This window comes from Hyperolius riggenbachi, chromosome 2 (assembly GCF_040937935.1).
Source record: "Hyperolius riggenbachi isolate aHypRig1 chromosome 2, aHypRig1.pri, whole genome shotgun sequence".
NCBI classification, from domain to species: domain Eukaryota; kingdom Metazoa; phylum Chordata; class Amphibia; order Anura; family Hyperoliidae; genus Hyperolius; species Hyperolius riggenbachi.
Window position 1 is genome coordinate 6,760,046 of NC_090647.1, and position 21,450 is coordinate 6,781,495.

General features: G+C 36.6%; 1 protein-coding gene across 1 annotated transcript; it reads left to right on the forward strand.

Annotated features, from left to right (window-relative positions):
• Positions 1–14,504: 14,504 nt before the first annotated feature.
• LOC137544558 (aggrecan core protein-like) lies at positions 14,505–16,550 on the forward strand. The gene has a single exon (XM_068265658.1). It carries the CDS (start codon positions 14,505–14,507, stop codon positions 16,548–16,550), a length of 2,046 nt encoding a protein of 681 aa, XP_068121759.1.
• The last annotated feature ends 4,900 nt before the right edge of the window (positions 16,551–21,450 follow it).

Here is a 21,450-nt window from a genome sequence, read left to right on the forward strand (position 1 = left end):
ACCTTAAGACTGCACTGTGTGTTCTCCTGTTCATTATTGCTAAAGAATACATTTTCTTGTATCTATATATCTACATTATCCTGTCTACTTTGGGGAGGTGCATCCACCACCGCCTCCCTAAGAATTTTTTAAACTTTTAGATATTCGCTTTTATTCTATTGGCGCCTCTGTTCTCCTTACAATATCAGCATCCACCCCGGGTGGAGGGGTTGAATTCCCTTTCTTCTCCTAATCTACAGAGAGCGACATCTTCATCCTGAGTGAGGACAGCCCTAATCTCCTCACCTGCCTACACAGTGGTTGCCTGTATGGTGACCCTGATTTGTGAGTATATCCATTATATATACTTTTCATTCATCCATCTCTCAACTTACTACACTATATTGGGCTCTCGGTGTCCCTTTTTTCCCTTTTTTTCCCTGTGTAAAACAAGGTCCCACACAACATATTCTCTGAAGAAGGGGTCCTATGAAATATCTTCAAAGAAAAACCCAGCACATTGCCACACACAGCAGCTGGAGCAAGACCAACAATAACCTCTCCACAAAAGATGCCCGTCCTATCCAGGCAATGACAGGGCTCCCTCCACTGACTTCTGGGGTATGTTGGGAAATCATTTTTAGGTTGTGAGTTAGAATACCAGTTTTTCACTTCTGGGAACCTGAAATAAAAGTGATGTGGCAGCTGCCATATTTATTTAATTTTAACCAATGCAGATTATCTGGCTGTCCTGCTGATCCTCTGCCTCTAATACATTTAGCCATAGCCCCTGAACAAGCATGGAGATCAGAGGTTTATGACTGAAGTCAGACTGGATTAGCTGCATGCTTGTTTCAGGTGTGTGATTCAGACAGTACTGCAGCCAAAGAGATAAGCAGGATGCCAGGCAACTGGTATGGTTTGAATTGAAATAAATATGGCAGCCAGCACGTCTATCACTTTGGGTGCAAACAAAATTTACTGTATATATTTATATATGGTGTCAATTTTTTTTATACCCTCAACTCAGTATACATTCCAGGGAGGGGGTATCTGGCTATAGAGGTGTAACTACAGGGGAGGAGCCCCAGCAACTGCAGAGGGGCTCAGAGCTGGGCCCCAACTAAGCCTTCACTCCCTCTGATAAAGGGGCTATGCTTCAGATCAGGAGTATTGTGGCTACACTTGTTATAGGTGTGAAGATCCTAATGGCTACACTTGTTTTATGGCTCTTATATGATGGCCCCCCAGGCTGTGAGGGTAACCGGGGGGGGGGGGGGGGGCAAGGGTGTTAACACTGGGGACACCGTGATTTATAGTTATGACCCTGTTTGGTGATGTTCTTACTGCAGAGGTGCCAGATTTCCTTGTAAGCTACTCCCCTGGCCTTAGCTGTATGTAGGGGGCAATTAAGGCAAGCCTGCATTAAAAACGTATCAAGCTTTGCACAGTAATTAATACTCAAAGTTAAAATTAAATTAAGATTTGTATTTGTTAAATCCCCTTTTAACTATTTAAAAGCTGAAGCCCCCCTTACTTCCTTTCCTCCCCAGCATTACTACACACAGACTCCCACTATCACAAACATAATCAACATTACACACATTTTGCTGTTTATGCATTTGCCAGATGTGTTTTGCATTTTTATGTTTGTGTTTTTTAAAGATATTTTCCCCAGAATTTGATGCAAGAAATGATTTATAACAAATTTTAAACAATATTGGGGGAGTAGCTGGGTTCTTGTATTTTGTTTAGCATTTGTATTTAGATAATATTCTTTTATTTTGTTTAGTATTTGTATTCAGGTAATATGCTTGTATTTTGATTGATATTTGTATTTAGGCAGTATTCTTGCATTTTGTTTAGTATTTGTATATAGATAATATTATTTTATTTTGTTTAGTATTTGTATGTAGGCAGTATTCTTGTATTTTGTTTAGTATTTGTACTTAGGCAGTATCCCTGTATTTTGTTTAGTATTTGTATTTAGATAATATTCTTGTATTGTGTTTAGTATTTGTATTTAGGTAGTATTCCTGTAGTTTGTTTAGTATTTGTATTTAGGTAGTATTCTTGTATTTTGTTTAGTATTTGTATTTAGGTAGTATTCTTGTATTTTGTTTAACCACTTCACCACTGAGGGGTTTTACCCCCTGACCACCAGAGCAATTTTCACCTTTCAGTGCTCCTTCCATTAATTCGTCTATAACTTTATTATTACTTATCCCAATGAAATGAACTATATCTTGTTTTTTTCGCCACCAATTAGGCTTTCTTTAGGTGGGACATTATGCCAAGAATTATTTTATTCTAAATGTGTTTTAATGGGGAAATAGGAAAAAAATGTGGGGAAAAAGTATTATTTTTCAGTTTTCGGCCATTATAGTTTTTAAATAAAGCATGCTACTGTAATTAAAACCCATGAAATGTATTAACCCATTTGTCCCGGTTATAAAACAATTTAAATTATGTCCCTATCACAATGTTTGGCGACAATATTTTATTTGGAAATAAAGGTGCATTTTTTTCAGTTTTGCATCCATCCCTAATTACAAGCCCGCAGTTTATAAAGTAACAGTGTTATACCCTCTTGACATAAATATTTAAAAAGTTCAGTCCCTAAGGTAACTATTTATGTTTTTTTTATTATTGTATATATATATTTTTTTTTTAATTACAAAAAAAAAAAAAAAAATTGGGGAGTGTGGGAGGTAATGAGTTAATTTATTGTGTAAATGTAATGCTTGTATATGTAAAATGCTTTTAAGGTGTAGTTTACTATTTGGCCACAAGATGGCCACAGAGTGTTTGTTTACATGCGACCTGTAAGCGTCCGGAAGGACTCATACAGGAAGCAGTAGGAGGCTAGGAGACTCATAATGATCTCGCTGTTTCTGAAAGAAGCAGCAGATCATTGCGGGGGCTTAGATCAACGAACGGGAATGGATTTTCCCATTCATTGATCTCCGGGCGAGCGGGCGGCGGCGTATACGAGCGGCGGGTGCGCGCGCACGAGCGGCGGGAGCGTGGACAGCGGCGGTAGCGCGGAAGGTACGGATTTCTCCGTCCCTGGTTTTTTAGGAGGGAAAAAAGGGGCGGAGAAATCTGTACGCGTGGGGGTAAAGTGGTTAATATTTGTATTTCGATAATATGCTTGTATTGTGTTTAGTATTTGTATTTAGGCAGTATTCTTGTATTTTGTTTGGTATTTGTATTTAGGTAGTATTCTTTTGTTTTGTTTAGTATTTGTATTTAGATAATATTCTTGTATTGTGTTTAGTATTTGTATTTAGGCAGTATTCCTGTATTTTGTTTAGTATTTGTATTCAGGTAGTATTCCTGTATTTTGTTTAGTATTTGTATTTAGGTAGTATTCCTGTATTTTGTTTAGTATTTGTATTCAGGTGGTATGCTTGTATTGTGTTTAGTATTTGTATTTAGGCAGTATTCTTGTATTTTGTTTGGTATTTGTATTTAGGCAGTACTCTTGTATTGTGTTTAGTATTTGTATTTAGGCAGTATTCTTGTATTTTGTTTGGTATTTGTATTTAGGCAGTACTCTTGTATTTTGTTTAGTATTTGTATGTAGGTAGTATTCTTGTATTTTGTTTGGTATTTGTATTTAGGTAGTATTCTTGTGTTTAGTATTTGTATTTAGATAATATTCTTGTATTTTGTTTAGTATTTGTATTTAGGCAGTATTCTTGTGTTTAGTATTGGTATTTAGATAATATTCTTGTATTTTGTTTAGTATTTGTATTTAGGTAGTATTCCTGTATTTTGTTTAGTATTTGTATTTAGGCAGTATTCTTGTATTTTGTTTAGTATTTGTATTTAGATAATATTCTTGTATTGTGTTTAGTATTTGTATTTAGGCAGTATTCCTGTATTTTGTTTAGTATTTGTATTCAGGTAGTATTCCTGTATTTTGTTTAGTATTTGTATTTAGGTAGTATTCCTGTATTTTGTTTAGTATTTGTATTCAGGTGGTATGCTTGTATTGTGTTTAGTATTTGTATTTAGGCAGTATTCTTGTATTTTGTTTGGTATTTGTATTTAGGCAGTACTCTTGTATTGTGTTTAGTATTTGTATTTAGGCAGTATTCTTGTATTTTGTTTGGTATTTGTATTTAGGCAGTACTCTTGTATTTTGTTTAGTATTTGTATGTAGGTAGTATTCTTGTATTTTGTTTGGTATTTGTATTTAGGTAGTATTCTTGTGTTTAGTATTTGTATTTAGATAATATTCTTGTATTTTGTTTAGTATTTGTATTTAGGCAGTATTCTTGTGTTTAGTATTGGTATTTAGATAATATTCTTGTATTTTGTTTAGTATTTGTATTTAGGTAGTATTCCTGTATTTTGTTTAGTATTTGTATTTAGGCAGTATTCTTGTATTTTGTTTAGTATTTGTATGCAGGCAGTATTCTTGTATTTTGTTTGGTATATGTATTTAGGTAGTATTCCTGTATTTTGTTTAGTATTTGTATTCAGGTAATATGCTTGTATTTTGTTTAGTATTTGTATTTAGGTAGTATTCTTGTGTTTAGTATTTGTATTTAGATAATATTCGTGTATTTTGTTTAGTATTTGTATTTAGGTAGTATTCCTGTATTTTGTTTAGTATTTGTATTTAGGCAGTATTCTTGTATTTTGTTTAGTATTTGTATGCAGGCAGTATTCTTGTATTTTGTTTGGTATTTGTATTTAGGTAGTATTCTTTTGTTTTGTTTAGTTTTTGTATTTAGATAATATTCTTGTATTGTGTTTAGTATTTGTATGTAGGCAGTATTCTTGTATTTTGTTTAGTGTTTGTATTCAGGTAGTATTATTGTATTTTGTTTAGTATTTGTATTTAGGCAGTATTCCTGTATTTTGTTTAGTATTTGTATTCAGGTAGTATTCCTGTATTTTGTTTAGTATTTGTATTTAGGTAGTATTCCTGTATTTTGTTTAGTATTTGTATTCAGGTGGTATGCTTGTATTGTGTTTAGTATTTGTATTTAGGCAGTATTCTTGTATTTTGTTTGGTATTTGTATTTAGGCAGTACTCTTGTATTTTGTTTAGTATTTGTATTTAGGTAGTATTCCTGTATTTTGTTTAGTATTTGTATTCAGGTGGTATGCTTGTATTGTGTTTAGTATTTGTATTTAGGCAGTATTCTTGTATTTTGTTTGGTATTTGTATTTAGGCAGTACTCTTGTATTTTGTTTAGTATTTGTATGTAGGTAGTATTCTTGTATTTTGTTTGGTATTTGTATTTAGGTAGTATTCTTGTGTTTAGTATTTGTATTTAGATAATATTCTTGTATTTTGTTTAGTATTTGTATTTAGGCAGTATTCTTGTGTTTAGTATTGGTATTTAGATAATATTCTTGTATTTTGTTTAGTATTTGTATTTAGGTAGTATTCCTGTATTTTGTTTAGTATTTGTATTTAGGCAGTATTCTTGTATTTTGTTTAGTATTTGTATGCAGGCAGTATTCTTGTATTTTGTTTGGTATATGTATTTAGGTAGTATTCCTGTATTTTGTTTAGTATTTGTATTCAGGTAATATGCTTGTATTTTGTTTAGTATTTGTATTTAGGTAGTATTCTTGTGTTTAGTATTTGTATTTAGATAATATTCGTGTATTTTGTTTAGTATTTGTATTTAGGTAGTATTCCTGTATTTTGTTTAGTATTTGTATTTAGGCAGTATTCTTGTATTTTGTTTAGTATTTGTATGCAGGCAGTATTCTTGTATTTTGTTTGGTATTTGTATTTAGGTAGTATTCTTTTGTTTTGTTTAGTTTTTGTATTTAGATAATATTCTTGTATTGTGTTTAGTATTTGTATGTAGGCAGTATTCTTGTATTTTGTTTAGTGTTTGTATTCAGGTAGTATTATTGTATTTTGTTTAGTATTTGTATTTAGGCAGTATTCCTGTATTTTGTTTAGTATTTGTATTCAGGTAGTATTCCTGTATTTTGTTTAGTATTTGTATTTAGGTAGTATTCCTGTATTTTGTTTAGTATTTGTATTCAGGTGGTATGCTTGTATTGTGTTTAGTATTTGTATTTAGGCAGTATTCTTGTATTTTGTTTGGTATTTGTATTTAGGCAGTACTCTTGTATTTTGTTTAGTATTTGTATTTAGGTAGTATTCCTGTATTTTGTTTAGTATTTGTATTCAGGTGGTATGCTTGTATTGTGTTTAGTATTTGTATTTAGGCAGTATTCTTGTATTTTGTTTGGTATTTGTATTTAGGCAGTACTCTTGTATTTTGTTTAGTATTTGTATGTAGGTAGTATTCTTGTATTTTGTTTGGTATTTGTATTTAGGTAGTATTCTTGTGTTTAGTATTTGTATTTAGATAATATTCTTGTATTTTGTTTAGTATTTGTATTTAGGCAGTATTCTTGTGTTTAGTATTGGTATTTAGATAATATTCTTGTATTTTGTTTAGTATTTGTATTTAGGTAGTATTCCTGTATTTTGTTTAGTATTTGTATTTAGGCAGTATTCTTGTATTTTGTTTAGTATTTGTATGCAGGCAGTATTCTTGTATTTTGTTTGGTATATGTATTTAGGTAGTATTCCTGTATTTTGTTTAGTATTTGTATTCAGGTAATATGCTTGTATTTTGTTTAGTATTTGTATTTAGGTAGTATTCTTGTGTTTAGTATTTGTATTTAGATAATATTCGTGTATTTTGTTTAGTATTTGTATTTAGGTAGTATTCCTGTATTTTGTTTAGTATTTGTATTTAGGCAGTATTCTTGTATTTTGTTTAGTATTTGTATGCAGGCAGTATTCTTGTATTTTGTTTGGTATTTGTATTTAGGTAGTATTCTTTTGTTTTGTTTAGTATTTGTATTTAGATAATATTCTTGTATTGTGTTTAGTATTTGTATGTAGGCAGTATTCTTGTATTTTGTTTAGTATTTGTATTCAGGTAGTATTCTTGTATTTTGTTTAGTATTTGTATTTAGGCAGTATTCCTGTATTTTGTTTAGTATTTGTATTCAGGTAGTATTCCTGTATTTTGTTTAGTATTTGTATTTAGGTAGTATTCCTGTATTTTGTTTAGTATTTGTATTCAGGTGGTATGCTTGTATTGTGTTTAGTATTTGTATTTAGGCAGTATTCTTGTATTTTGTTTGGTATTTGTATTTAGGCAGTACTCTTGTATTTTGTTTAGTATTTGTATGTAGGTAGTATTCTTGTATTTTGTTTGGTATTTGTATTTAGGTAGTATTCTTGTGTTTAGTATTTGTATTTAGATAATATTCTTGTATTTTGTTTAGTATTTGTATTTAGGCAGTATTCTTGTGTTTAGTATTTGTATTTAGATAATATTCTTGTATTTTGTTTAGTATTTGTATTTAGGTAGTATTCCTGTATTTTGTTTAGTATTTGTATTTAGGCAGTATTCTTGTATTTTGTTTAGTATTTGTATGCAGGCAGTATTCTTGTATTTTGTTTGGTATTTGTATTTAGGTAGTATTCCTGTATTTTGTTTAGTATTTGTATTCAGGTAATATGCTTGTATTTTGTTTAGTATTTGTATTTAGGCAGTATTCTTGTGTTTAGTATTTGTATTTAGATAATATTCTTGTATTTTGTTTAGTATTTGTATTTAGGCAGTATTCTTGTATTTTGTTCAGTATTTGTATTTAGGTAGTATGCTTATATTGTGTTTAGTATTTGTATTTAGGCAGTATTCTTGTGTTTAGTATTTGTATTTAGGCAGTATTCTTGTATTTTGTTTAGTATTTGAATTTAGATAATATTCTTGTATTTTGTTTAGTATTTGTATTTCGATACTATGCTTGTATTGTGTTTAGTATTTGTATGTAGGCAGTATTCTTGTATTTTGTTTGGTATTTGTATTTAGGTAGTATTCTTTTGTTTAGTTTAGTATTTGTATTTAGATAATGTTCTTGTATTGTGTTTAGTATTTGTATGTAGGCAGTATTCTTGTATTTTGTTTAGTATTTGTATTCAGGTAGTATTCCTGTATTTTGTTTAGTATTTGTATTCAGGTAGTATTCCTGTATTTTGTTTAGTATTTGTATTTAGGTAGTATTCCTGTATTTTGTTTAGTATTTGTATTCAGGTAGTATGCTTGTATTTTGTTTAGTATTTGTATTTAGGCAGTATTCTTGTATTTTGTTTAGTATTTGTATGTAGGTAGTATTCTTGTATTTTGTTTGGTATTTGTATTTAGGTAGTATTCTTGTGTTTAGTATTTGTATTTAGATAATATTCTTGTATTTTGTTTAGTATTTGTATTTAGGCAGTATTCTTGTGTTTAGTATTTGTATTTAGATAATATTCTTGTATTTTGTTTAGTATTTGTATTTAGGTAGTATTCCTGTATTTTGTTTAGTATTTGTATTTAGGCAGTATTCTTGTATTTTGTTTAGTATTTGTATGCAGGCAGTATTCTTGTATTTTGTTTGGTATTTGTATTTAGGTAGTATTCCTGTATTTTGTTTAGTATTTGTATTCAGGTAATATGCTTGTATTTTGTTTAGTATTTGTATTTAGGCAGTATTCTTGTGTTTAGTATTTGTATTTAGATAATATTCTTGTATTTTGTTTAGTATTTGTATTTAGGCAGTATTCTTGTATTTTGTTCAGTATTTGTATTTAGGTAGTATGCTTATATTGTGTTTAGTATTTGTATTTAGGCAGTATTCTTGTGTTTAGTATTTGTATTTAGGCAGTATTCTTGTATTTTGTTTAGTATTTGAATTTAGATAATATTCTTGTATTTTGTTTAGTATTTGTATTTCGATACTATGCTTGTATTGTGTTTAGTATTTGTATGTAGGCAGTATTCTTGTATTTTGTTTGGTATTTGTATTTAGGTAGTATTCTTTTGTTTAGTTTAGTATTTGTATTTAGATAATGTTCTTGTATTGTGTTTAGTATTTGTATGTAGGCAGTATTCTTGTATTTTGTTTAGTATTTGTATTCAGGTAGTATTCCTGTATTTTGTTTAGTATTTGTATTCAGGTAGTATTCCTGTATTTTGTTTAGTATTTGTATTTAGGTAGTATTCCTGTATTTTGTTTAGTATTTGTATTCAGGTAGTATGCTTGTATTTTGTTTAGTATTTGTATTTAGGCAGTATTCTTGTATTTTGTTTAGTATTTGTATTTAGGCAGTATTCCTGTATTTTGTTTAGTATTTGTATTCAGGTAGTATTCCTGTATTTTGTTTAGTATTTGTATTTAGGTAGTATTCCTGTATTTTGTTTAGTATTTGTATTCAGGTAGTATGCTTGTATTTTGTTTAGTATTTGTATTTAGGCAGTATTCTTGTATTTTGTTTGGTATTTGTATTTAGGCAGTACTCTTGTATTTTGTTTAGTATTTGTATGCAGGCAGTATTCTTGTATTTTGTTTGGTATTTGTATTTAGGTAGTATTCTTGTGTTTAGTATTTGTATTTAGATAATATTCTTGTATTTTGTTTAGTATTTGTATTTAGGCAGTATTCTTGTGTTTAGTATTTGTATTTAGATAATATTCTTGTATTTTGTTTAGTATTTGTATTCAGGTATTATGCTTGTATTTTGTTTAGTATTTGTATTTAGGCAGTATTCGTGTGTTTAGTATTTGCATTTAGATAATATTCTTGTATTTTGTTTAGTATTTGTATTTAAGCAGTATTCTTGTATTTTGTTCAGTATTTGTATTTAGGTAGTTCTCTTGTATTTTGTTTAGTATTTGAATTTAGATAATATTCTTGTATTTTGTTTAGTATTTGTATTTAGGCAGTATTCTTGTATTTTGTTTAGTATTTGTATTTAGGCAGTATTCTTGTATTTTGTTTAGTATTTGAATTTAGATAATATTCTTGTATTTTGTTTAGTATTTGTATTTAGGCAGTATTCTTGTATTTCGTTTAGAATTTGAATTTAGGCAGTATTCTTGTATTTTGTTTAGTATTTGTATTTAGGCAGTATTCTTGTATTTTGTTTAGTATTTGAATTTAGATAATATTCTTGTATTTTGTTTAGTATTTGTATTTAGGCAGTATTCTTGTATTTTGTTTAGAATTTGAATTTAGATAATATTCTTGTATTTTGTTTAGTATTTGTATTTAGGCAGTATTCTTGTATTTTGTTTAGTATGTGTATTTAGGCATTATTCTTGTATTTTGTTTAGTATTTGAATTTAGATAATATTCTTGCATTTTGTTTAGTATTTGTATTTAGGCAGTATTCTTGTATTTTGTTTAGTATTTGTATTTAGGCAGTATTCTTGTATTTTGTTTAGTATTTGTATTTAGGCAGTATTCTTGTATTTTGTGTAGTATTTGTATTTAGGTAGTAGTCTTGTATTTTGTTTAGTATTTGTATTTAGGTAGTATTCTTGTATTTTGTTTAGTATTTGTATTTAGGTAATATTCTTGTATTTTGTTTAGTATTTGTATTTAGGCAGTATTCTTGTATTTTGTTTAGTATTTGTATCTAGGTAGTATTCTTGTGTTGTGTTTAGTATTTGTATTTAGGTAGAATGCTTGTATTTTGTTTAGTATTTGTATTTAGGCAGTATTCTTGTGTTTAGTATTTGTATATAGGTAGAATGCTTGTATTTTGTTTAGTTTTTGTATTTAGGCAGTATTCTTGTGTTTAGTATTTGTATTTAGGTAGAATGCTTGTATTTTGTTTAGTATTTGTATTTAGGCAGTATTCTTGTGTTTAGTATTTGTATTTAGGTAGAATGCTTGTATTTTGTTTTTATAATGCTCTGCACTAAAGTCAAAGCTCTTTTTTAGCTCAGTTCCTCTATAACCCCCTCCTTTTTAGAGGCACATAGAGGAGCATGTTCTCAGCTTCATAAAATTCACACCCTGTATGGAAATGATCCTCAGAATTGACACTCATTGGTATCCAAACAGAACTCCCATCTTTATTTGAACTCTTTCACCTGAGAATGCTTCTCACAGCCATTACTTCTGTGCAGTAAGGGTAACAGGTGCAGGAGATGTAATGTCAGGTCCAAGTCTTGTCAGGTTAGAGACAAAGGGTTTGATTCATAAAGCTTACTTATAAATCATGAAATAAATAAGGAGAGATAAATCATGAGTTAAGTCAAATAATTTTACTGATACTTGTAACTGCGGTAATATTGAAATGCAAGAACAGCGCACCGCAATATTACGCTTACTTCCACCAGCCTGTGAGTTATGCCATTTGTGCGACCCACAGTATTCAAGCAGTAATGCTCATTACCATTACATCAGTCAGGCTACTCAAATAAAACTTAAATCTTGAGTTAAGTTAGATAAGGAGAGATAAATCGTGAGTTAAGTTAGATAAGGAGAAAAAAATCATGAGTTATGTTAGATAAGGAGAGATAAATCGTGAGTTAAGTTAGATAAGGAGAAAAAAATCATGAGTCAAGTTAGATAAGGAGAGATACATCATGAGTTAAGTTAGATAAGGAGAGATACATCATGAGTTAAGTTAGATAAGGAGAGATAAATCATTGAGTTAAGTTAGATAAGGAGAGATAAATCATGAGTTAAGTTAGATAAGGAGAGATAAATCATGAGTTAAGTTAGATAAGGAGAGATAAATCTTGAGTTAAGTTAGATAAGTAGAGATAAATCATGAGTTAAGTTAGATAAGGAGAGATAAATCATGAGTTAAGTTAGATAAGGAGAGATAAATCATTGAGTTAAGTTAGATAAGAAGAGATAAATCATTGAGTTAAGTTAAATAAGGAGATTGATTCACTAAACTGTTCTAACTCATAGCACGACCACGCTAGCATTTTGCGCGCGTTATAACGCGCTTCACGTTTTTCATTTGTAAATGTGAATTGTTGCGTGTAAACAGGGATTTTTGCACGCAAAAATTTGCGTTAGCGCACAAAAATGTGCGATTGTGCGTGAAAACCGATACGCTTTCAAAACACTAGTGCGGCCGTGCTATGAGTTCGTTTTTAGTGAATCAACCCCAAGGAGAGATAAAAATTCAGTTAAGTTAGATAAGGAGCAATAAATCTTGAGTTAAGTTAGATAAGTAGAGATAAATCTTGAGTTAAGTTAGATAAGGAGAGATAAATCATAAGTTAAATTAGATATGGAGAGATAAATAATTGTGTTAAGTTAGATAAGGAGAGATAAATATTGAGTTACGTTAGATAAGGAGAGATAAATCATGAGTTATGTTAGATAAGTAGAGATAAATCATCAGTTATGTTAGATAAGGAGAGATAAATCATGAGTTATGTTAGATAAGGAGAGATAAATCATGAGTTATGTTAGATAAGGAGAGATACATCATGAGTTATGTTAGATAAGGAGAGATAAATCATGAGTTATGTTAGATAAGGAGATATAAATCATGAGTTAGGGGATTTGAGGAGAGATACATTCTGAGTCAATAAATAAGGTAAGATAATTCATCAGAAAAGCTTTGTGAATTAGACTCTACTGCCCGTATTCAATTTACTTTTTCTCCTAGGAGATAATTTTTCATTGTCGGTTTAAAATAACTTTTCAGCATTCTGCAATTGGGAAAGTACCAACAGTTAGGTGAAAAAGTTCTGGCAATTTTGCGCTTGATGATGGCGTAGAGTAAACCTGAAGGTACTTTAAAGAAAAGAGTTTCACTTACCTGGGGCTTTTGCCAGCCCACTGCCGCCGTCCTGTGCCTGCACCACCACTGAACGATCCTCCAATCCCCCGCTGTGGCTAAGTTTAGTTATCACCAACTTGCAAGCCTATGGCCACTGCTTCTGCGTGGACAAGAACGCAAACGAGAATGTGTGTGGCAAGAGCCAGACTTGCAAATCAGTGATACCGAAGCATAGTCGCGGCAGGGGATCGGAGGGTGGTCAAATGATGGCGCAGGCACAGGGTGGCTGCAGCAGGCTGGCTAAAGTACCAGGTAAGTGAAACTATTTTCTATAAAGTACCTTCAGGTTTCATTTCAAAAGCATTTTAATGACAAGGTGGAAAAATATCACCCAGGAGTAAACTTAGGAGAAAATGTGAATTGCAGGTGGGCCCTGGAGAAGGAGGAAGCGTTTCCCTGTACTCAGCCCCCACTGATATCTCAGGGCCTGAACACTGATAGTCTGTAGAGTTTCATCCTCTGGCCTCTATACAGCAGCACAATTAGGAGAACTCTCTAGAGAATGATAAAATGTTTTGTCATAAGACGGTTGTTTTTCTGTTTGATTTCTGTCATCATTATTGTGTTTGTTTTGTCCCCAGATTGTCACTATGGCCATTGTTGCTGGGTGACTCTCCGTCAGTGTGTAGGAAGCCTCTCCCAGGCATCTGATGGGACAATAAACCTTGGCTTAGCAGTGACTTCAGAGATGAGGCCGTGATATTTGTGGCTGTCCCTGCAGGCCGGCGTGACTTGGCTGCTATGTGTGCTATGCACCTAAACTGTCACTCTGTGACCCGCCCAACCCTCAGCTGGTATTTGGCCCTGGGGCCGGGGATCAGGAGATAGAGATCATCTTTCATGTGACGCAAGGATGGCTATGCTGTGAGAACTGTTTTCCGTATGCAGAATGTGAGCCCGGAGGCCAGAGAGCCGCCTTCCCCGGAAATTCATCAACATCAACAACTTAATCAACAGGAGCTGCGTCATCATTATCATCACAACGTACACATCCGAAAACAAGAGACTCGTTCCTGCTGAAAGACATGATTCAGCCAAAACCATTACTGAACACAGGGGTGTAACTACAGGGGAGGAGCCTCTGAGATCTCAGGGGGGCAGAGCTATGGGGGCCCCAACTACTAACCTTCCCTTCCTCCGATACAGGGGACCGTACTTCAGATCAGGTGTTTTGTGGCCACACTTGTTATGGGTGTGAAGATCATGATGGCCACACTTGTTGTATGACCCTTGTGAGATATCAGTGCCAGATCTAATGGACAACCCAGAAGAGTCTCAGTCTGAGATATCAGTGCCAGATCTAATGGACAACCCAGAAGAGTCTTAATCTGAGATATCAGTGCCAGATCTAATGGACAACCCCGAAGAGTCTAAATCTGAGATATCAGTACCAGATCTAATGGACAACCCAGAAGAGTCTTAATCTGAGATATCAGTGCCAGATCTAATGGACAACCCAGGAGAGTCTCAGTCTGAGATATCAGTGGCAGATCTAATGGACAACCCGGAAGAGTCTCAGTCTGAGATATCAGTGCCAGATCTAATGGACAACCCAGAAGGTTCTCAATCTGAGATATCAGTGCCAGATCTAATGGACAACCCAGAAGGTTCTCAATCTGAGATATCAGTGCCAGATCTAATGGACAACCCAGAAGAGTCTAAATCTGAGATATCAGTGACAGATGTAATGGACAACCCGGAAGAGTCTAAATCTGAGATATCAGTGGCAGATTTAATGGACAACCCGGAAGAGTCTCAGTCTGAGATATCAGTGCCAGATCTAATGGACAACCTAGAAGATTCTCAGTCTGAGATATCAGTACCAGATCTAATGGACAACCTAGAAGAGTCTCAGTCTTAGATATCAGTACCAGATCTAATGGACAACCCAGAAGAGTCTCAGTCTGAGATATCAGTGCCAGATTTAATGGACAACCTAGAAGATTCTAAGTCTGAGATATCAGAACCAGATCTAATGGACAACCCAGAAGAGTCTCAGTCTGAGATATCAGTGCCAGATCTAATGGACAACCCAGAAGGTTCTCAATCTGAAATATCAGTGCCAGATCTAATGGACAACCCAGGAGGTTCTCAATCTGAGATATCAGTGCCAGATCCAAAGGACAACCCAGGAGGTTCTCAATCTGATGTATCAGTGCCAGATTTAATGGACAACCCAGGAGAGTCTCAATCTGAGATATCAGTGCCAGAACTAATGGACAACCCAGAAGGTTCTCAGTCTGAGACATCAGTGCCAGATCTAATGGACAACCCAGGTGAGTCTCAATCTGAGATATCAGTGCCAGATCTAATGGACAACCTAGGGGGTTCTCAATCTGATATATCAGTGCCAGATTTAATGGACAACCCAGGAGAGTCTGAATCTGAGATATCAGTGCCAGAACTAATGGACAACCCAGAAGGTTCTCAGTCTGAGATATCAGTGCCAGATTTAATGGACAACCCAGGAGAGTCTCAATCTGAGATATCAGTGCCAGAACTAATGGACAACCCAGAAAGTTCTCAGTCTGAGACATCAGTGCCACATCTAATGGACAACCCAGGTGAGTCTCAATCTGAGATATCAGTGCCAGATCTAATGGACAACCTAGGAGGTTCTCAATCTGATATATCAGTGCCAGATTTAATGGACAACCCAGTAGAGTCTGAATCTGAGATATCAGTGCCAGATCTAATGGACAACCCAGAAGGTTCTCAATCTGATATATCAGTGCCAGATTTAATGGACAACCCAGGAGAGTCTCAATCTGAGATATCAGTGCCAGAACTAATGGACAACCCAGAAGGTTCTCATTCTGAGATATCAGTGCCAGATCTAATGTACAACCCAGAAGGTTCCCAGTCTGAGATATCAGTGCCAGATCTAATGGCCAACCCAGAAGGTTCTCAATCTGAGATATCAGTGTCAGATCTAATGGACAACCCAGGAGGTTCTCAGTCTGAGATTTCAGTGCCAGATTTAATGGGCAACCCAGGAGGTTCCCAGTCTGAGGTATCAGTGCCAGATCTAATGGACAACCCAGAATGTTCTCAGTCTGAGATATCAGTGCCAGATCTAATGGACAACCCAGAAAGTTCTCAATCTGAGATATCAGTGCCAGATCTAATGGGCAACCCAGAAGGTTCTCAGTCTGAGATATCAGTGCCAGATCTAATGGACAACCCAGAAAGTTCTCAGTCTGAGATATCAGTGCCAGATCTAATGGGCAACCCAGGAGGTTCCCAGTCTGAGATATCAGTGCCAGATCTAATGGGCAACCCAGGAGAGTCTCAGTCTGAGATATCAGTGCCAGATCTAATGGCCAACCCAGGAGGTTCTCAATCTGAGATGTCAGTGCCAGATCTAATGGACAACCCAGGAGAGTCTCAATCTGAGATATCAGTGCCAGATCTAATGGACAACCCAGGAGGTTCTCAATCTGATATATCAGTGCCAGATCTAATGGACAACCCAGGAGGTTCTCAATCTGATATATCAGTGCCAGATCCAATGGACAACCCAGGAGGTTCTCAATCTGATGTATCAGTGCCAGATTTAATGGACAACCCAGGAGAGTCTCAATCTGAGATATCAGTGCCAGAACTAATGGACAACCCAGAAGGTTCTCAGTCTGAGACATCAGTGCCAGATCTAATGGACAACCCAGGTGAGTCTCAATCTGAGATATCAGTGCCAGATCTAATGGACAACCTAGGAGGTTCTCAATCTGATATATCAGTGCCAGATTTAATGGACAACCCAGGAGAGTCTGAATCTGAGATATCAGTGCCAGAACTAATGGACAACCCAGAAGGTTCTCAGTCTGAGATATCAGTGCCAGATTTAATGGACAACCCAGGAGAGTCTCAATCTGAGATATCAGTGCCAGAACTAATGGACAACCCAGAAGGTTCTCAGTCTTAGACATCAGTGCCAGATCTAATGGACAACCCAGGTGAGTCTCAATCTGAGATATCAGCCTGTAATATAGTGTAGCTCCTCCTGGTAATCATGGACTCCACAGGACCTCTGAAGGTGTTCTGTGGTATCATATATATACAAGCTGCGATGTACGGAGCGCTCTGCCAGCTCTCTCTCATGGTCAGTGCTAAGTAGGTGTATCAGTAATGTGTGCTGCAGTAGCTCTTCTGTGGGGCTGGAGCACTGAGGCAGTGTTTTTTCCTTGCACATTGCAGAGCTACAGGGGGGATGTGGGTGGACAGAGTGACAGTGTGAGGTCTCCCCTTTCAAACCACTGTAACCCCTTGTCACCCATGCAGGCTGGTATAGCCAGAATGCAGAGCCTGGACTGTGTGGGGTTCCGCAGCCTGAGCTATACCAGCCTGCATTGAGGGCTCTAGAAGAGAGGGGTGGCCAAGCCTCCCACTCTCCCCTAGAGCCCTTGTCCACTACATTGCCAAGGGGAATATCCCCACCTCCGGGGCACAGTAGAATAGTGGTGGTATCTAACCTCACGCCTATAGGTATGCCCTTGGGCGTTCATGGTGGGTTCTGGGGGTCCTCCCCCAAATGTCTTCTCCATGGCCCCATGTGAAATTTCCACAAAGAGTTAAAAATAAAAATAAAAACATAACAGCATAAAAAGTATTTTTATATTCAGAATTAACCAAATGCCACTCTCGATACTAAACTACTAAGTTCTGGCAAAGCATCCTTAAAATGTTCTGCCGGGGCCACCTATTGGTCACTTTTTTGTACCAATGAGAATCTTGAGGACTGTAGCAAGCATGGGGGTTGCAATGAACCACTAAAGTCTATTGACTTTCATTCAAATGACAGAATCCTGCTGACTTCAGGAGAAATGTCATTTTACTGATATGAAAAAAAAAAATATTTGACCTTTTTAAAATTGATTTTCTCAAAAACTACAAGGTCTTTTCTAAAAGTGTTTTTTGGCTTGTTCTGACTATTCTCCTAAACATACCTAGAGAATATGGTGATAATAGAATGTACAGGGGCTTTGTAATTAGCCGCAGTATTGAATTTAATGTAAATGTCGGAATTATGATCGGAATTTTGAAACATAGCTTGGAATTTTGCTGAATTTGGAATTCAGCAATTCTGACCATCACTGTATATAATATAACATAATATATGAGTTGATCAGTTCCATGGGCATTAAGCAACCAGTGATGGAACAAACAGTTCACTGGTGGAAAGTTCCCGGTGAACTTGGGCTGTCTGCGGTTCGCATTTAATGCAAGTTTTCTTTCAAACATTTGTGTTTGCATTTTTTACACTCCCAATGGTCTGTTAATAGACATAGACTTGTCCAGCTATTTGAATATGCTTCTGCTCTCAGCTTTACACTGCACATTATAATAGGACAATGTCTGGAACTAAGAGTCAAATCAAGAAGACAAATGCAGCCTTTGTACAACTGTATCAATTTTGGAGATCCCAGGATATTTCCACAAAAAACAAACTGAAGACAGTCCTTCTGTATGGATGTGAGACATGGAAGGTGACAGCAGAGACAACAAGCTGCCTCCAAACCTTCATAAACCGCTGCCTTTGAAGAATAGTAATACTAAACATGTGTGCAGAAACTGTGTGATGATATTTATTAGTATACCCACCGTAACCCCAAAGTAGCAAACAGCCAACTATGACCATTAAATAATAAATGCAGCAACAGTTACCCCAGACACCAGAAAATAAACGCAACGTGAGCAACATGTCAGCACAAAATAAACGCAATGTGGGCAGCATTTCAGCAGAAAGTAATGCAGTGGGCAAAGTTTTAGCAGAAAATAAGCAGTGGGCAACATTTGAGCAGAAAATAAACGCAATGAGGGCAGCTGTTCACCAGAAAATATATGCAATGAGGGCAGCTGTTCACCAAAAAATAAACGCAATAAGGGTAGCATTTCAGCAGAAAATAACACAACGTGGCAGCATTTCAGCAGAAAATAATGCAACGTGGCAGCATTTCACCAGAAAATAAAACGCAATGAGGGCAGCATTCCACCAGAAAATAAAACGCAATGAGGGCAGCATTTCACCAGAAAATAAACGCAATTAGGGCAGCTTTTCACCAGAAAATAAACGCAATGAGGGCAGCATTTCACCAGAAAATAAAACGCAATGAGGGCAGCATTTCACCAGAAAATAAAACGCAATGAGGGCAGCTTTTCACCAGAAAATAAACGCAATGAGGGCAGCATTTCACCAGAAAATAAAACGCAATGAGGGCAGCATTTCACCAGAAAATAAAACGCAATGAGGGCAGCATTTCACCAGAAAATAAACGCAATGAGGGCAGCATTTCACCAGAAAATAAAACGCAATGAGGGCAGCATTTCACCAGAAAATAAACGCGACGAGGGCAGCTTTTCACTAGAAAATAAACGCAATGAGGGCAGCATTTCACCAGAAAATAAAACGCAATGAGGGCAGCATTTCACCAGAAAATAAAACGCAAGGAGGGCAGCATTTCACCAGAAAATAAACGCAATGAGGGCAGCATTTCACTAGAAAATAAACGCAATGAGGGCAGCTTTTCACCAGAAAATAAAATACAATGAGGGCAGCATTTCACCAGAAAATAAACGCAACGAGGGCAGCTTTTCACCAGAAAATAAACGCAATGAGGGCAGCTTTTCACCAGAAAATAAACGCAATGAGGGCAGCTTTCAGAGGTGTAGGGATCACTATAGCAACCATAGCAATGCTATGAGGCCCGGATCCCTTCGCCTCAACTGGGGGGGGGGGGGGCCCGCCTGTCCTGCAGCCTATTTTTGTTTCGTGCTTTTTTTTTTATAAATCATGGGCCCATGGCCCATTCAGGATTGCCAGAGTGACCCTTAACATGCCCCCCCCCCCCCCATTGCAGCATTGCAAAGAGGCTGGCAGGTGAAATGGGACTATTTTTCACCTGCCACCTCTCTATGTATCCCTCCGACTGCCGACACTAACCTCATAGTTCTGGCCTGACCAAGAACACAGAAAAGCAGCGTTGGCTATGGCCCCGCCCCTCCCGTGTGTAGCTCCACCCTGCATGTAGCCCCACCCCTCCCACACAGCTATGGGTGTAGCTCCACCCACTTCCCACCTGTCAGCATCGGAAGACAGCATGAAAGGAAGTGGCACTGTGAGTAGCTGGGCCATGGTGTGTGTGCGTGCGTGCGTTCTGTAACTTGTGTGTGTGTGTGTTCGCTCTGTAACTTGTGTGGGGTGTGTGTGTTCTGTAACTTGTGTGGGGTGTGTGTGTATGCGTGCGTTCTGTAACTTGTGTGGTGTGTGCACATGCGTGCGTTCTGTAACGTGTGTATGTGTGCGTGTGTGTGGTGTGTGTGTGCGCGTTCTGTAACTTGGTGTGTGTGTGCGTGTGTGCGTTCTGTAACTTGGGTGTGCGTGCGTTCTGTAACTTGTGTGTGTGTGTGTGTGTGTGTGTGTGTGCGTGCATTCTGTAACTTGGGTGTGTGTGTGCGTTCTGTAACTTGGGTGTGTGTGTGCGTGCGTTCTGTAACTTGGTGTGTGCGTGCGTGCATTCTGTAACTTGGTGTGTGCGTGCGTGCATTCTGTAACCTGGTGTGTGTGTGCGTGCGTAATGTAACTTGGTGTGTGTGTGTGTGTGTGTGCGTTCTGTAACTTGGTGTGTGTGTGCGTCCGTTCTGTAACTTGGTGTGTGTGTGCGTGCGTTCTGTAACTTGGTGTGTGTGTGTGCGTTCTGTAACTGGTGTGTGTGTGTGCGTGCGTTCTGTAACTTGTGTGTGTGTGTGCGTGCGTTCTGTAACTTGGTGTGTGTGTGCGTGCGTTCTGTAACTTATTGTGTGTGTGCGTTCTGTAACTTGGAGTGCGCGCGCGCGCGTTCTGTAACTTGGTGTGTGTGTGTGTGCATGCGTTCTGTAACTTGGTGTGTGTGTTTTGTAACCTACTGTGTGTGTGCGCGTTCTGTAACTTGGTGTGTGTGTCTTGTAACCTCGTGTGTGTGTGTGGCCTCACGGTTTTTTAGGGGCCTCGGAGGCTCTGTGACGTCGTTGTGACGTCACACTGTTCTCCACACTGACGCCGCGCCAGCCAGTTCCCAATACAGAGCAGGGCTACGGTAAGATGGCGTCTGAAGCCCTGTACTAGAGACTATTTGAGTCTCCAGTACAGGGCTTCGGCCGCCATCTTCCCGTAGCCCTGCTCTGCCTGACTGTCAGCGCGAGCTGTGCGCCAGAGGCCGGCCGGAAGAGAAGACTTCTGTCAGGTGAGTAAATTCTATTTTTTTTTTTTTGCTGAAATGTGGCCCGAATTGCGTTTATTATCTGCTGAAATGTGGCCCGAATTGCGTTTATTATCTGCTGAAATGTTGCCCGAATTGCGTTTATCTGCTGAATTGTGGCCCAAATTGCGTTTGCTCTCTGCTGAAATGTGGCTCAAATTGCGTTTATTATCTGCTGAAATGTGGCCCGAATTGTGTTTAATATTTGCTGAAATGTGGCCCGAATTGCGTTTGTTTTCTGCTGAAATGTGGCCCACATTACGTTTATTTTCTGGTGTCTGGGGTAACTGTTGCTGCATTTATTATTTACTGGTCTTAGTTGGCTATATATGCTGCTTTGGGGTTACGGTTACGCTCCGCCCATACAATGTCATGGCCACACCCATTTGTTGGCGCGGTGCGCTATGGGCCCCCCCCCCCAGCTCATTTTCACCCCCCCCAGTCCCCCCTCCCGTTCCACCCACATGCCCACTTTCTTGCAGAATAGCCACGCCCATCTTTCGCCAGGATAGGGCCACTTCCTGCAGTCCGCTTGGGGCCACAAAAACCTTTGCTGCACCCCTGTGTGTCTGTGTGTGTGGGAAGGGGTTG

Bases quoted from the DNA above. Each gene is read 5' to 3' on its own strand.
- LOC137544558 (XM_068265658.1), top strand. From the start codon at position 14,505: ATGGACAACCCAGAAGAGTCTCAGTCTGAGATATCAGTGCCAGATTTA.